The 16,011-nt window shown below is 43.7% G+C and overlaps 3 protein-coding genes across 5 annotated transcripts; 1 reads left to right on the top strand and 2 right to left on the bottom strand.

The window, feature by feature from the left end:
* Nucleotides 1–742: 742 nt before the first annotated feature.
* Nucleotides 743–8,161, bottom strand: YIPF1 (Yip1 domain family member 1). Of its 3 annotated transcripts, none has more exons than XM_063343001.1 (9): nt 8,029–8,161; nt 6,336–6,499; nt 5,563–5,643; nt 5,366–5,453; nt 5,120–5,236; nt 3,891–4,057; nt 3,111–3,293; nt 2,037–2,131; nt 743–1,020 (listed from the first exon to the last, which is right to left on the bottom strand). In XM_063343001.1, the coding sequence occupies exons 1-8, from the start codon at nt 8,090–8,092 to the stop codon at nt 2,042–2,044; spliced, it is 954 nt and encodes a 317-aa protein (XP_063199071.1). In that variant the 5' UTR covers nt 8,093–8,161; the 3' UTR covers nt 743–1,020; nt 2,037–2,041. The 3 variants fall into 3 exon arrangements, with proteins under 3 accessions (XP_063199071.1, XP_063199072.1, XP_063199073.1); XM_063343002.1 differs by lacking the exon at nt 8,029–8,161 and adding an exon at nt 7,116–7,312; XM_063343003.1 differs by lacking the exon at nt 8,029–8,161 and adding an exon at nt 7,116–7,312 and having other exon boundaries at nt 6,336–6,469.
* A 66-nt stretch (nt 8,162–8,227) lies between these two features.
* Nucleotides 8,228–12,188, top strand: DIO1 (iodothyronine deiodinase 1). Its single transcript, XM_063343004.1, has 4 exons — nt 8,228–8,571; nt 10,073–10,216; nt 11,393–11,592; nt 12,056–12,188. The coding sequence occupies exons 1-4, from the start codon at nt 8,241–8,243 to the stop codon at nt 12,137–12,139; spliced, it is 759 nt and encodes a 252-aa protein (XP_063199074.1). The 5' UTR covers nt 8,228–8,240; the 3' UTR covers nt 12,140–12,188.
* IFT25 (intraflagellar transport 25) lies at nt 11,588–15,937 on the bottom strand. Its single transcript, XM_063343005.1, has 6 exons — nt 15,791–15,937; nt 15,281–15,387; nt 14,520–14,588; nt 13,919–13,962; nt 13,302–13,424; nt 11,588–12,103 (listed from the first exon to the last, which is right to left on the bottom strand). Exons 1-5 carry the CDS (start codon nt 15,886–15,888, stop codon nt 13,317–13,319), a joined length of 426 nt encoding a protein of 141 aa, XP_063199075.1. The 5' UTR covers nt 15,889–15,937; the 3' UTR covers nt 11,588–12,103; nt 13,302–13,316.
* Between the last annotated feature and the right edge of the window lie 74 nt (nt 15,938–16,011).

Below are 16,011 nucleotides of genomic sequence, written 5' to 3'. Positions count from 1 at the left end.
GATCTCCTGAGACCCCACCTGCAGTGCTGCATCCATCTCTGGAGCCCCCAACATAAGGAGGACACAGACCTGTTATAGCGAGTGCAGAGGAGGCCACAAAGATCATCAGAGGCTGGAGCCCCTCTGCTGTGAAGACAGGCTGAGAGAGTTGGGGCTGTTCAGCCTGAAGAAGAGAACATTCCAGGGAGACCTTACAGCAGCCTTCCAGTACCCAAAGGGGGCTACAGCAAAGATGGGGAGGGACGCTGGATCAGGGAGCATAGCAATAGGACAAGGGATAACGGTTTTAAACTGAAAGAGGGGAGATTTAGATTAGACATTAGGAAGAAATTCTTTGCTGTGAGGGTGGTGAGCCCCTGGCCCAGGTTGCCCAGAGAAGCTGTGGCTGCCCCATCCCTGGAGGGGTTCAAGGCCAGGTTGGACGGGGCTTTGAGCAGCCTGGTCTGGTGGCAGGTGTCCCTCCCCAGGGCAGGGTGTTGGAACTGGGTGATCTTTAAGGTCCCCTCCAACCTAAATCATTTTATAGTTCTATAAAGAATGCGTCTGGGCCTAGGAAAGCGGCAGGAACTGCTTTCAGGGCAGCATTTGGTACTGGGAGAGCTCGGTACACGTTCGGCCCTCAGGGCAGTTCAACCGTAACATGGCAAAATCCTGTCTCGCCTCCAGCCCACCTTCACACCTCTTATGAAACCTTCTCAACAGCTTTGGAGAATGAGTATCAGATCGTTAACAAAATAAGAAATCACCTTCAGAACACTTTATTCAGAGGCAAAATAGTGTTGTGAGTGCAGACAGACTTTTAAAAAAGAAAAACTGCTGTACAGGATTAAGATCAACAGTTCACTCCCCTTATGGAACCAGTCAGTCTCCAGTGAGTCTGGAGATGTCCGTATGTCCATGGGACATCACTGTCCTTTCTTCTACAAAAAGCATTCCCTTTTCTTGCGGTTTCCATGTTCTTCAGTGAAAAAATAGTCTAAAATAAGATTACTGTACAGATGGAGAAACAGGCATTGTAACCTGAAAGAGACAAATAACTCCTATCAATATTACAGCTCCTCACAGGCACCAGAGGACACAATAAAGCACATATTTACATCTAAATACTAAAATTGATTACTATCATTTGGAATCCTAATAGGCACCTGGGATGAGAAACTGATTTTGCAGGAGTAAAGCTTCTAAAATTGATCTGCATGATTAGACTGTGTCACAGATGGTAATTCTTTATGATCATTTTTGCTAGGCATATTTGGCTTTTTTCTTTTTTTTTTTTTTAAATCTAATAGAGCTTCTGCTCACTCAAAACATACTCTGATCTCCACATACATGCTTGCGGCTGCTGTACTTGCAGGGGCCTGGCCTCTGCATGTCTATTAGCCTTTCCCTGGACCTGTTCCACGTCTCATCTCTCCAACAGAATTCAAATGTCATCTGCCGCTGGCAGCACTCCCAGCTACCAGGAAGCAGAACCTCCAACCATCCCACACAAGGAATGCGGTCCGTACGGATGGCTCAGGCTCTGAGTCAGCCTTGCTCAGGGAGTACATGGATGTCCCTGTACACAGAGCTGCTGCTCTGAAACGCATTGTCACAAACACCAAGGGGGGGAAAAAATCCAATTTACTTTTAAGATTAAATGGATAGGAAAATAGGAGCATAATAGTTTATTGCTTAAGTTTAACTTGTGCAGTACAAATTCTAACAAATATGTTTTGGCTTTTGTAAGGAATTGAGGGAAAAATACATCTTTGAAATTACCTATGGGACTGAGTAGATTATTTAAATGTGTGTTTCTTTGCCAAGAGTAAACTGAAAGAAAAGAAAGATAAGATGCCTTTGTTCCTCAGAGTCTTTCTGGCTATATTTAAAACTTACAACTGGAAGAAATGTTAATAAATGGTATTTATATATTATATAGGTGCCATTTAGCAAAATTGGTCTGTTAAACCCTTTTCCACTCAACTACAGTAATGAGAAAAAGTTTCAAGATGTCTTGTGATGATTACAAAAGTTAGTTTAGATTGGATTCTTACCTTATTTACCGACTCCTTGTTACTACTGTTGATACATTGTGAGCAGGGATAACAGGTGCAGGAAAATCCAGTTCAGGGGCATCAAAAAAGTACGCCTGCATTATCACAGAGGAGAAAAAAGACTGTTTAGGAAGAAACTAACAGTTCTGCCTCGTCCCAGCTCTTTCCTTCCACACTTGCTGTTCACAAAGTATAAACACAGCACCGAAACAGCAGATTTGAAGCTTTTCTGGTTTTGTCAGATTAGAAACGGTCAACTAAACTGGTGCTCTAAACTACACCTTCAAACATAACAGTTTGCAGCTGAGGCCTTTAAAAAGACAGTATGGGAAGGGACTGGATTGCAGATATTTGACTGTTTGCTTTTTTAACTGGTGAAGCTCCAGGCAGGCTGCGGTGACAGGAGCCCCGCTGAAGTCAGCTGCAAGTCTCCTGCTAACACGAGAGTTGCGTTTTGCCTTCGCCTCCCTGCACGCTGAGCTGCGGGGAACCAAATCTATCTACTCTGGAAGCTGGGAGGGCAGGGAACAGAAGCGAAGCCTGGATTATATCATTCTGCCTACTGCAACAGAGACAAAAAATAATTTCTCATCACTGTGTATTTCCATAGTTTTAGTTTTTGTTTTCATAACGCTGCTATCGTGGAATCATATTTACTAAGTTGTAGCAGGTTTATGTTTTCATACATAAAACTCATAAGCACACGCTACATATTGAACATTTAATCATTTTAAAGGACTACCTAAGCATAGTACTCGTTGGAATAAGCTGCAACTGGATACAATAAAGATTGTAAAGATGATGAATTCCAGACAAATTTAAAGACGACTCTGTGAGTCATTTTGTGCTAAAGACTTATTCATTATTGAGTTTGTTACTGGCACTGTGAAAGTCAGATTGGCATCAATTTTTGATGTGTTTGAAGTAATTGGAACTTTCACTTTGGAGGTTTTTCAGAAGTACTATTACTTTCTTTATCAAAAAAGATTTTCCAGCAATCCCCTTCCCTGCACCGTAACATGTCGCCAGTCCCAGGAAATAACGGATTAGAGAAGAGGAAAGGCAGTGTCATACCAAACAGCCGACAGCCAGCAGGGCATGAAGCAGAACAATGGTCCCCACGGTCGCCAGCGCAATCCTCCGGTTGTCATCTCGGACAGCGGGCCAAAAGGTCATCACCAAAACAGACCCCGAAAGGCACAGGGAGAACATCACCAGGACCCAGCGCACCACTTTTTGTGGAATAATCCATAAAATCTATAAGAGGGAGTAAAACGATTGTTAAATAGACTGTGTGAAACAGGGATTCATTTATTTAACGCATTGTTCCATGACATTTCCTCACTTCCAGCCAATTTGTGCACAATTAATTCACGCCTTATCTGATATGTCTCTGTTATTTGAGGAAAGAGTAACAGCAAGAGCAGACATGACAAGAGCATGTCCCCTGAGTTATGGCACTCCCTCCAAGGCCTGCCCCTTGCCAGAGCGGCCCAGGATGGTCCCCGCTAGGAGAACGTGTCCTCGGAGCCTGTCCATCAGCACTGCCAGCCCACTCACCAGTGTCTGTACCCTGGGGACACACAGCCCGATTCCTGAAGTTCCCCTGGACCGCCTATGCGGCTTGCCAGCAGTTTGGATTTGCTGCCGCTGCGGAAATGACCTGTCCTGGGCTTTTCCAGGACCCACAAGCCATCTTTACGTTACACAAGCTTAAACAAAAAGCCAAGCAAAAGCAGCAAGTGATTTGCCCAGTCCCCAAGATTTGGGCTAATAGGAACAATAGTGAATTTTCTAAAGCAGGACCTTTTTGCGGGGCATGTAATAGAGGTGCCCTCTTTAGGCCATACGTACCGCTGTGGGAATGTAAATGAAGAGGGAGTAACCATATACACACACAATCTCCAGGAACGAGTAGGACACAATGTTCATAACTTTACTGTTCCTCCACATCAGGAATCCCCAGAGAGCCAGGGGAACAAGCCAAGCATACGCATAAATCGTTGTCGCTGCTATGGACACTGGAAATACAACAAAAGGTTTCACATTTTACTCAAAATACCAGCCAGAATCAAACATGTAGAAGCATTTAGCCCCAACACTAAAAAACTATCAAAATATTAAAAGTTTGAATTATTAATAAATTGAGAACTTTGCATTTACATCCAGTTTACACCCACTACTTTACCAGCTCTTCAAGTTAGTTTAAAAGTAAAGACTCCAGAAAGTATTCTCTTGATATTTTCAATTTCTTTATTACACCTGTGTAGAAAATGCTATCGGTTTCAGTGTGAAAGGAAGTGTCACAGAGGAAAGAACGACTTAGTTAGAAATTCGGCTACTAACAGCTACTGAAAAATGAGAACAGACTGCAGACATGCTAAAAAATTTGGAGGAAGACACAGACACGAGTGGCAAATGTGAAATTATTCAAGTGACTGGATTCCCAAGCAGCAGCATTCTTCCAAGTACACTGGATTTTGGAAACAAACAGAAGCCACGTTCCTCGGCAGGGATGGCAGTGTCCTTCAAACTACAAGGACGGGCATAGACAATTGGCTCCTCACTCCGAGTTCTCTGGGGCACGTATCAGTTGAGCATCTTTTGCTTAGAGTTTGCCAGAAGGTAACAACTCGGTAGGTGATATAAGTAATATTCTAATTCAGTCATTTTCTGTCTGAGGTCTGCGGGCTTCTAGGAGGCCACGGAGCCAGAAAGGCACCTACAAAAGCACCACAGTAGCCACTGCTGGGCTGTCCCTCTCTGTACAGGGGGACATTCACTAAGGCTAGAAAAACAACTGCTCTAATTACTCCTACCTGCTCTAGTAAAACTCTGTAGCTACTTCATGCTCTGGAGGAGTAGGGTTCTACCTGTTACAGCCCATTTTAAGGGCTCGTTTCACATCTCTAAGAATTTAAAGAGAGCAGTTAATCAAAAGACTCTGCTAAATCAAAGCTGTGACCTGTTTTTACATTACTTCACTAGCACATTAAAAAAACAGAAAATCCAAAAAAACCCCACCAGAAACAAAGCAAAAAAAAACCCCACCAAACTCAGGACTGTATTGACTACTTACAAACCTTTTCTGAACTCGGGCACATAGTGGTATGTTGGTTTGCCCAGATGGATGAAGAAATTCGAGAGATTGCCACTAACAGCAATGGTAAAGACGAGCGTGGCACATATCCAAAAAGGACCTTAAGAAGAAACAAACATGTTCAATAACAACTCCTCTGCCCTCTTGTTTTTTTAAGGCTAGCGAGTAAAAGGCAATACAAACTCAAAACACTTAGCACAGAAGAGAACTTCTCACACCTCGTACGTACCGTAAAGGTCAGGATTGCTGCGGATATACAGCCTCACAAAGTTCTTCCCCGGTACTGGGAAAACCGAACCTTTGATTCTGTCCAGGACCTATGAATACATACAGATTTGTCCGACTCAAGATACAAAACAGAAAAAACTCAGTATCTGGATAAAAGATAGCTCAGACAATAGTTCTGCTCTGGAGTGAAGTATTAACCTGGTACGTGTCCACATCGAAGAACGTCTGGTAGTACTCAAACGTCCAGAAAGGGGCACTCTTCTTCTGTCCTGCAAGCAGCTGTACGGAGGGGAAAGTCAACACGAAAAACATTACAAGCATGCAATTTATGTATTACTAGTTCACTTACACAATAGTTAAATGATTTCTGTACCTGGACAGAAAACAAACTGAACAGGCTGGTGCTTACTATTTAATGGTTTCCCTTTCCCCTGCTAGTATTTGTTAGCAGCGGCTAGTCTTATCTCCCTGAAAGCAGAATGGTGGCCTGGCGTTCTAAAGAGCCGCCAGATATTACCTTCCACCACGTCATTTATAACACATGCCGCCATTGGTATCACAAGTTCCCTCGCCGTCGCTGACAGCTGCATTAGCTGAGCCTTCAGACAAAGCCCTGGCCGTTTCCAGGTTTCCTGCTTTCCTGCCAGAGTCACCAACCCCACAGCAACAACCGACAGAAACAAACACCGTGCTGTTTTCAGCTGCTGCTGTGCTCATGTCCTGGCGTATTTGAGTAGCATAAATCACCGCCATTTCAGTTCAATTTCCTAGGCTGCAAAGCACAACAGCTGAGGAGCCAACGCACGTTTGCTTCTGCTAACTCTGCTAATGAGAAAGTAACCTGCAATGGGGATGAAGCAGAATTTTAAGTCACCCAGCATGAATCCCTGGTGTACTTCCGAAATATCTCAGTGTTCCCAGCGCTGTTTGTGTAGGTGCCAATGGAGGCGCTGTAGGTGTAAGGGCATTACCTCTGTTTTATCCGAGTCGTCGGTCCCCAGTAATTCATCATCCTCTTCTCTCCCTGGGTCCTGCCGACGGCTGTGCTGATTCTTGGGGATTTCAGCTGGCTCGTCAATGCTTATTGTAGTAGCGTCAGGATTTGCTGCAAGCAAATTAGCTGCATCGTCAAATTCTGCAAATAAGTACATTACAAGAGAGGCAATGATGAAGCTAACGAAATTTTTGCTTTTGTGGCTGAAAAAACTGCATTAAGACCCCTACACAGCCCAAGAAAGGATACATCACTAGTTTAGGCACGTCAAATACGACCTGCTTCTTAAAGCCCAAACTGACATGGATCAAGCTGAATACTTACTTAATTAATAAAGCGTGAGGATGTCTTTCCTGCTAACCTGCCGGCATTATGATAAACCCGCACCACTGAAACCTGCCATCAGCCCCAACCTGAGACTCCGCAGGTCTCTGCGAGGGCGGGGGGAAGGAAGCTGCCCCTCTGAAGCGACTGTAGAAATGGCTAAATTTCATCCTCTCCAAAAATTAGGTTTTTTTCCGACCTGAGTCTATGTTATCAATAAATCCGCTTAAACAAGTCTGAAGCTACAGCCCACCCCCTCCCGCCGGGAAGGGCGCCGGCCAGCAGAGGTGACACCGGGCGCACAGTCCCATGGCCGGACGCTAGACATCCCTGACGCTACCGGCGAAACCCCACGGCGGGTTTTCCTCCGAGAAGGCTCAGCGAGGCTCCCCGGCTCCGACCCCCCACCGGCTGGGCCCCAGCCCACCTTTACCTTGGAATTTGAGGTCATCCACCGCCGCCATCCCCCCGCCCTGCTGCAGGACGGGCGACAGCGCTGAACCCCTTCCCCGTGTCCCTGTCCGTGTCCCCGCTGCCGGCGGCCCCGTCGCAGAACAGGTGAAGGCCCCGCACCTCCGGCCGCCGCAGCCCAACCGCTCCCGGCCCTTAAAGGGCCAGCAGCCGCCGGGCGGTGACAGCCAATCAGCAGCTCCGCCGCTCTCCTCTCCTCCCCCGCCCCTCAGGCTCGAAGGAGACGTCGCGGCGACGCTTGTCGCGCCAGCCAATCAGAGACCGCGGGGCGCTTTCGCTTCCGCCTCCGCCCACCTCCTTAAAGAGCCCGCGGCGCCCCGAGCGCTGCTGGGCTGGTGTTACGGGAGCGGGGCCCCGGCTGCTGTTTGTACGTGTCATATACATACACATACTGATTATACGTGTAGCTATATGTTATATAGTCCATTATAAACGTATATTATATATTTTATAGACCACTGTGTAAAAATATAATAATGTATATTATAGAATTTATATTTTTATATATTATAGGTATTGGGGTGTATATATATATAAGGCACCCCCCAGTGACAAGCAGCAGCCACCAGAGGAGGCCAAGCTGTTGGAACAGGCAGCTGTTGGTGCAGCCCATGCGAAATGCAAATGGTGGCATCAATCCAAGGCCCCCAGCGTCACCATTGAGGGTCCAGTGCCGAAATGTGACCGCTCTGAGACCCGTGGGGTCCCAACGCGGAATCGCTGGCAGCATCACACCCTCACGTACCGCTAATGCAACTCAGACTTTCACCCTGCAGCTCTGGGAAAACACCCTGATTCAGCTGCTCTCCTTAGTAAAACACACAATATATTAATGAATAAGCCTTATAAATGTGCAATTAGCACCAAAAATCTACCTGTCACTGTAATTAATGCCTTTGGTGCAATGGAGACGGTGCGGCTGAGCAGCTTCTCGCTCATGCAGACACTGAATTCCGCGGAGACGTGATGGCGTGCAAAAGCAAAGCAGAAATTCTGCCAAACGTGAACTTTTTTCCTCCCCCTCGACCTTTGGCCCTGCTGTCACTCCGCGTTCCCCATCAGAAGCGGCCAGACCTCCTCCAGCACCATGTTCCGAGTCAGGGTATTCCTGCAAAAAATCCTGATTCTTCTGCATGTTACTACGTGCGTCATCGTCGGCAAAACGCTGATGATCCTGTTCCCCAATGCCATGAAAAGATACATCCTCAAACAGGGCGAAAAGAGCAGAATGAACACGAATCCGAAGTTCAGCTACGAAAACTGGGGCCCAACATTTTTCAGCTTCCAGTATTTGCTCTTTGTGCTGAAGGTGAAGTGGAAGAGGCTGGAGGATGAAGCCTACAAGGGACATCCCGCTCCCAACACGCCGGTGGTGACTGTCAACGGGGAGGTTCATCACCTCTTGGATTTCATGCGAGGTCAGTAGATGGGCCGCGTAGGTGGCATTCACGGATGGGAAAGGAGCAGCACATTCACTCCAGCTGCCTCCTGATTTTCAAACACGACCCGTATTTATCATCCTGGCTAGCGTATCCCTTCACGCCAATAAGCTCAAGAACATCTTGCAAAAGGTGGCTCTGCCTGGAAATACCTCTTCACTGATTTTAGGGAGAGAAGACCCAGAATTGGAGCCGTGTGCGGTGATTCACAACCGTTGGCTGTCACTCCCTGTGTATGTACAGAAAGTCCCCCACCAGAGCCCTTGGCCAGCACAAAGCCTAGAAAGCGCAGTGGTTTTTTCCAGATTCAAAGTGGCTAGAAATAAAGCAGAAGAAGCTGCTTTGTACTTTGTCCACTGCCTCCCACGGAGGTCTCTGTAGAACATGGAATTAATCATTAAACTGCAGTCTCAGTCCCCATGGGAGGGATTACACCCTTATCTAACTCTGCTTTTCTAATTTTTTTTACATATATATTTTCTTTCTATAGAAAACAGGATACAAATCTGGAAAAGAGACACACAATATCTACAGGGAGGTACCCCCTTTATTAGATTCTTTAGGATATGGATCTATGCTAGCAGCGGTTGTTGAATTTAAACCCAGCCAGAGGGAAGATCTTGAACAAATTTCAGATAATTTAGCATAACCACAGACTAAAAGAGTGCTTAAAAATCCTGCAAGTCCTCTTAAATGGAGGCTTTACAAACAGATGCTAACACCTGTGGGCACGTACCCTGATAATTTATAAGCAACTGCATAAACGCTTTTGCCAGTGGCTTTTTTAACACTAGTTTAATAAATAATAATATATAACCAGAGTTCTGTTTGGACAGGAAATTGCAGAAATACACTGAATGCATGAAAGCCTGCGAGGCATGACTGAAAAGTGCAGCTTCCGCTCAGCTCAGCTAGAACAGACGCCTCTGAAAAAAAAATCAAGACACGGCCACTGGGTTCATTAAAAGGCGTTAAAAAAGGACTCTGTACTTACGTGTCCCTCCCTCAAACACTGTCCTTTGAAAAACCTTGTGGATGATCATGTTGAGTATTTTTGAAGTTCCTTCGTACGAAGGATCTCGGGGAGGCTGTGATGCCCTACGCGCTGTATATCCATTTTAGACCAATTCCCTCTCCCAAAACATTGGTAATTTGAGTGCTGGCTCTCGTGATGCGGAGGCGAGGGAAGCCGTGGGACCACATGGTGCCTCCTGCCTTTGCCAAGGAACGGATCCCCTTCGGATGAGCTCCGTGCTGGACCCAGCACAGCTCAGAGCCAGGCGAGGGTTAAAAAAGCACCTTTGTGCCTGTTTTGCATAGACGCAGATGTTCTGCTGATGATTTTAATGTCCTGAGAAAGTTACAGGGTGACGTACCTACTATTGCCCAGGAAACTCTGCACCTCAAGTCAGTGTATGTATTTAATTCTCTCCTTCCTCCCAACACTGATTTAACCACAAGCTGTCCCCTTTTCTTCCAGAAAACCGACCTTTAATCCTGAATTTTGGAAGTTGCACCTGACCTTCGTTTATGTTAAAATTTGATGAGTTCAACAAGCTCATCAAAGATTTCAGCTCAATAGCAGATTTCCTTATCATCTACATCGAAGAAGCTCATGCAGCAGGTACTGTACAAATATCACAGTAATGCCTACCAAAACTTCAGACGCGCATCATTCCCTTTAGGAAAATACGTATTTTGGCAAAGGAGGGAATGCAAATGGGAAAGAAATCTCCCTCAAAAGTGGCAACACCAAATCTTGGCACCAATTTGCGTCCCTAATTCTCTAAAGCTTTTACTCACGCATCTGACTTTACACTGAGGCACTCTGGCTGAAGGCTTCATCTCTCTGAAGCGAAGCACGGAGTTCTATCTTTATAAAACTTCCTCTCAGTGTTAGTACAGCCCCTTCTGATATTAAAAAAAAACAAAAACATTTAAGAGAACAAAGGTTTAAGTATACGATGCCACGTGTTAACGTTTAAAAAAAAAATAAATCATTTAAACACATTTCAAGAACAGGAGGCAGACTCTTAATTTGAAAAATTTAGCAAACAAACTGTCCACACATTGGCCCTGATTTTATCCCAGGGTTAAGGTGGTTTTCTACAACATAGCATTCAGAGTTTTCAAGTTTTCTAACAACACATCACTTTCAGTAGTTGAGAAAAAGGTAGTAACTCAGTCAGTCATCAAAAACTTTTACTAGTTTCAACTTTACTAGGAAGGGTTGTGTGCAAACGTGTGTTTGCGTATTTCCAAAAAAGGAAGCTGTGCCCTGGCTCAAAAATGTTTCACTTCTCACAGATCTGAAATTTTGTTTCATAGGCTCAGTGAGTACAACCAAGCAGAATGAACAGTACGATTGCTGAGACTGTGCTAAACAAAGGGGTATCAGCTGATAGCACTACTTACCATTATAAAATCCCTTCCTCTGAGCCAGTAATTTTGGCAAACCTTACCTAAATAGGCTGTATCTCCCCCAGCTGATCTCTCTCTAGGGTGATTGACATAGGAAAATTTCAGCTAAAACACATCAAATATTTCTGAGTCCAGGGCAAGGGGAAAATAGTTTGCCAAAATTAAAGAAAAAAAGAAAAAGATCTTGGAACCATTTATTTGAAAAGCTGTAGTGCTCTCACACTCTGAGGGGGGGCTTTCATTTCATGGCAAGTTTTGGTGTCAGCAATAAACTGCAGTACTGTTCAAACAGAGTTTTGGGATATGGCACGCAGTACATCTCCACCCTTGGCACCTATTCAGAATGTTCCTTGCTAAATCCCTTTCTCATTTGTTTTAGATGGATGGGCTTTCAAGAACAATATTGTTATTAAAAATCACAGAAGCCTTGAAGATCGAAAAATTGCAGCACAATTTCTTCAGAAAAATAATCCTTTATGTCCAGTGGTTTTAGACACTATGGAAAACCTGAGCAGTACAAAATATGCTGCATTGCCAGAACGACTCTATGTACTTCAAAGAGGGAAGGTAATCTATAAGGTAAGAAATATTGACAATAATAATGAGCACAATATATTGAGATTTTTAAATTTCAAAATAATTTGAGGATGCTTTACATTTAAGTCAGGATTTCATTCTGTTTCAGAACTAGTAATTTCACAATTTACTGTGACTGGAGAGAAAACGGACTTGTAGCAAAACCAGTCTGGGCCTTTATGAAGTACATATTTGATGTACACCTCAGTCCTGCTCAAATATTTATCCTTTGGCTCATTAGGAAACCTAAGTACATCTAAGCTGTCCAGCTCCAGGATCCAGAGTCTGGCCCTGTCCCAGTTACACAGCAGGGTGTAACCTGTGCATGCACCATCTCCCACACGACGGCTGCCATGCAAAGGAAGCTCAGGCACATCTGCCCATAGTTCTGGTGCAACTGCTGCGTGCCAGAGGACTGACGCTTTGCCTGCTTGAGCATCACTGTGTAATTTTATTGCCTCTGCAGGGAGGAGTGGGGCCTTGGAATTATCACCCCCAAGAAATACGCGCCATCCTGGAAAACATGAAAAAGAGGAGGACTTCAGAATAAAGATTATCTGGATAAAAAAGCTCAATTAATAAGTTTTCATAGATGTAAGTGTAAGAAGGAAAAAAAAAAGAATAATTTAAAAATAACAAGAGAGACAAGAGGGAAAAGAATCTAAAGAGCATCTGCAATGTGTTTGTCCAGAGGGTTTCAAGTCTCCTCACTACAACCCCAACTACTGCACTGTAGCATCTTCCTACACTTACACCACATGGAGTAATGAAGAGTAGTTGGGTCCACGGAGCTGTCAGGACTGGAAACCAGCATTTAAATTTGTAAGGAATATTGTGCAGGATAAACTTCAGGGGTGGTGACATTTGCTGCAAAAGTCGACTGGCATGCAAAACACTAATTTCACATTATTAAGATTCTCTTTCTCTTGTATACGTACAATTTTCCTAAATGTTCACCTTCACTGACTTCAGAAGGCTTCTGAATAAGACAATCTCTATCAACATTTGTTTCTATTAATATTTGTTATGACAGTCATAGCATAAAGCATGGACGGCTGTGACCTGACTGTAGAAAATATTTATAGAAACAAGGGATTGATCTGCAATTATTAAAAATCTATCAGAGCACTTCATATGGCTTCACATTATTTCCCTCCCTGCCCTGCCCCTCTCTCCCCCACGTTATTTATAAGCATTGGTATATGTTTATATTCATCCTATTAATCTTGAACAGTTTGAGTTGATGAGAAATTTACCAATTTAAGAACTTTTGAAGGACTTGTTTGACAGTAGGAAGTAATAACTCCCATTTAAGTATTTGACACTTTTTTTTCCTATTTAACTCAGTGCAAGGGACACATTTTACAGGAAATCGAGTTTTAATTCATATATTAAGAAAGCCTGATACAAACATACTTATTTAAATGGACTCAGTTATGTTCAAGTGTTCTAAGGTAACAGTCTAGGTTATAAAATGAGAAAGCTGTTACTACAATTAACAAGAGTACTGCATTGCGGTTGGACTTGATCTTAAAGGTCTTTTGCAACCTAAATGACTCTATTCTATTCCATACATTAAACCATCGGGGAATACATACTCCATCTAAACCTTCAAAAAACACTTCAATACAAGGTTTTCATAATAAATATTCTCTGCACTACAGGTATCAAAATATAGTTTCTTTATATATATAAAAAAAAAAGGGAGGTACAAATTTAAGCTGGACTTAAGTGTTTTCTGCTGTGCCCTCTGCCATCACCCGGTGCACTGACACAAAATGATCAAAGGCAGATTTGATGATGAAACGCAAGTAAGTGGCTTGGAAATCAGGAAGCTGTAGAAGGAAAAGGAAATGTTATTGCGTTCTCTGTAGTAACATCACTATCCGACAACATTTGCAGCAGTTTGTTAGACAGAAGGATCTAAATATTTATGTATCTGTTTTTTGAATTACACATAAATCAAGCTCTTTTAATACATCTAGCCAGCTTCAGAGCTTCTTTAGATGACAGCAAATCAAAAAAGTCCCATTGTTCCTCAATAGTGCAGCCTTAAAGGCAACAACTGAGGGAGGAAAGACTGCCACACTTCTCGAAAGAGTTCCTTCACAGAATTAGGAGCAGTAGGCAGATGCAATTTCATACCATAATCTACAAAGGAGCAGTCGAGAAGTGCAATTTTATACCATGATCTACAAATTCCCATATCTAACATCAACTTAGCAATAACTGTAAATAAGGACATGTTTTGGGTTTTCATGGTTTCTCCCTACTTGGTCTAGACATCCCATTTCATGAACAACTACTGATGTACACCATAAATACTCACCGGAAATTCTTCCATTTGAAGCTGTCCTTCTGTGTGTTGCAAATCTAGAAAATATATTTTAAAGGAAATAATGAAGAATAATGTGCAATACTGTGAAAAGTTTCCACTGGACTTCAGACTTCACGGGAGTTTAAGGACCATGAACTTACACTGCATATAGAAATAAGGTGGTTGGTTTAACAAGGTGATTTAAGAGAACAAATACTTTTTTGCAATATCCCAGTGTATATATATCCCACCCACTAGACTGTTTTATAATATGTCACCCAAGAGGCATTAAAAACAAAACAAAACCAAACAATGCAGGTAAATGGCACTCTATTATACTACGTAAATCTGTTTTTAATTTTTGGAACATAAAAGCGAGTACCTAAGTAGTGCTTTTAGCCCTTTTACAGCATTTTACATCTCCAAACTGCTACAGAGACCACCAGTGTTCATAAACTTCATTCAAATGTGACTATTACATTAATGTCTTAATAAAATAATCATCAAGCCACACTTGACTACTCAACGAATAGACATGGGGTTAAAATGACTTACTGAAAAAGATCAACGTTATTCCCACAAAATCCCTGCTGCTTCAGATTCAGAATCTTACCTTTTTCAATGCACTGTTCAAAACCTACTGGGTCTTTAGATACGCTTCTTTCAATCCTTAAGGTCCGCACTAAAATATATATACATACACATTTAAAATATCAATATGAATTCTGACTCGTTATTAATATTTATTGCATCACTTTTCATCCACAAAGCTCTCTAAAAGCATTAACTAATCCATTCTTCGTCTGACTTATGGGGCAGGACTGTAATACAACCAACATCACGTACAAGGTTGGACGAACAATGATAAGTTTTCATGTCTTTTGCGTAGCCTCTGCAAATGGTCAAGGTGCTGTCTCCATGCTCTGACCTTGTAATAGTAAGTTCTGTTTTAGAACTCAGACTTCCCTTCACATTATTTTAAAAAAGTACGACTAAGAGAGTTCTGTCCTATGAAACTATTAGAATCAATATTCAAAATAAATCATTAAAAGAGTAAGTTTTGTAGTCCTGTCCATTGAATTAGAACAGCCAACGCTGTGCAAGAGAACAGTTAATTATAAGCTTCATACGAGTTGTTATAAGGACAAAATAAGTGCAGGTGGGGCAGATTTTCCATCTTTTTCTGATTTATTTATGAAAAACTTTGAAGGCAGAGAGCCAATTGCTTTGTTAAGCTAAATGACGCTTTACAAATTAAATTAAGCTTTAGAAGTGACTACTTACAGAATGCGACACCACTGTGAGAATTTACATAGGCACGGAGACACGTTTTAACATAGTGCGTATTACATACCGCAATACATGAAGTCTTACCCAAATAACACTGGATTGCGACTTTGCTGATTTTTACGCATTTAGGAAAACCGATAATGAATTCCTGTGGGAACATCCCTGTCGTCGTCCAAAACGTTTCTGAACTTCTGTGGAGAGAACGGGACAAAACCCCCACCTGCAGATTCGCTCCTATAATAACCTTAAAAAAATCTACCACAAAAGAAAGAAAAAAAAAAAGGCTGCAAAGCCATTTTTATTTGGGGTATTTTAAGCAAACCGCTGTACGGCAATGGGGAAGCGCTATGGAGGTATTAATACTTTAACGTGCTCTATACCCAAGCAGCAACATAGGACTCAGAGGGTCCCAGAAACAAACAAAAAAGTTAAATTACGCGTTAATGAGTGGGAAGGCAAAGGACAGAACGTGGCGGAGCCGGGCTGCGGCACCGGCAGCACCGGGAGGGATCCCCGGGGGGATCGGCCACCCCCGAGGAGCCGCTTCCCGCCGGGGCCCACTCCTCCCTCACGGCCCCTCAGCGCCCCCCTCACCCGTCCGCCATGTTCTCGGCCGGGTGCTGCTCGTCGCTGGAGGTGGCCAGGACGACGGCGGCCCCCGCCGAGCTCAGACACCAGTCTGCGGCCCTCATCCCCGGGCGGCGGGGAGGGGAAGGCCGGGACGGCCGCTACCAGGCAACGGCGGCGGCCCCCGCTCCGCCCCCAGAAGCTGCGCGGTGCTTAGCGGTGCCCTGCGGGACCCGCCACCCCAGAGA

This window comes from Chroicocephalus ridibundus, chromosome 8 (genome assembly GCF_963924245.1).
Source record: "Chroicocephalus ridibundus chromosome 8, bChrRid1.1, whole genome shotgun sequence".
Lineage (NCBI taxonomy): Eukaryota > Metazoa > Chordata > Aves > Charadriiformes > Laridae > Chroicocephalus > Chroicocephalus ridibundus.
The sequence above is the reverse complement of the archived record's forward strand: the minus strand, read 5'-3'. Positions and strand labels throughout refer to the sequence as shown.

Coding starts and splice junctions, on each gene's coding strand:
- YIPF1 (XM_063343001.1), bottom strand. CDS start 8,092: ATGAGCGAGAAGCTGCTCAGCCGCACCGTCTCCATTGCACCAAAGGCA. Junction 5,237..5,365: donor CAGCAATCCTGACCTTTACG/GTACGTACGAGG, acceptor TTTCTTCTTAAG/GTCCTTTTTGGATATGTGCC. Junction 3,294..3,890: donor TCATTTACATTCCCACAGCG/GTACGTATGGCC, acceptor TCCCTCTTATAG/ATTTTATGGATTATTCCACA.
- IFT25 (XM_063343005.1), bottom strand. CDS start 15,888: ATGAGGGCCGCAGACTGGTGTCTGAGCTCGGCGGGGGCCGCCGTCGTC. Junction 15,388..15,790: donor GCCGAGAACATGGCGGACGG/GTGAGGGGGGCG, acceptor TTCTCTCCACAG/AAGTTCAGAAACGTTTTGGA. Junction 13,963..14,519: donor TGAACAGTGCATTGAAAAAG/GTAAGATTCTGA, acceptor TATATTTTCTAG/ATTTGCAACACACAGAAGGA.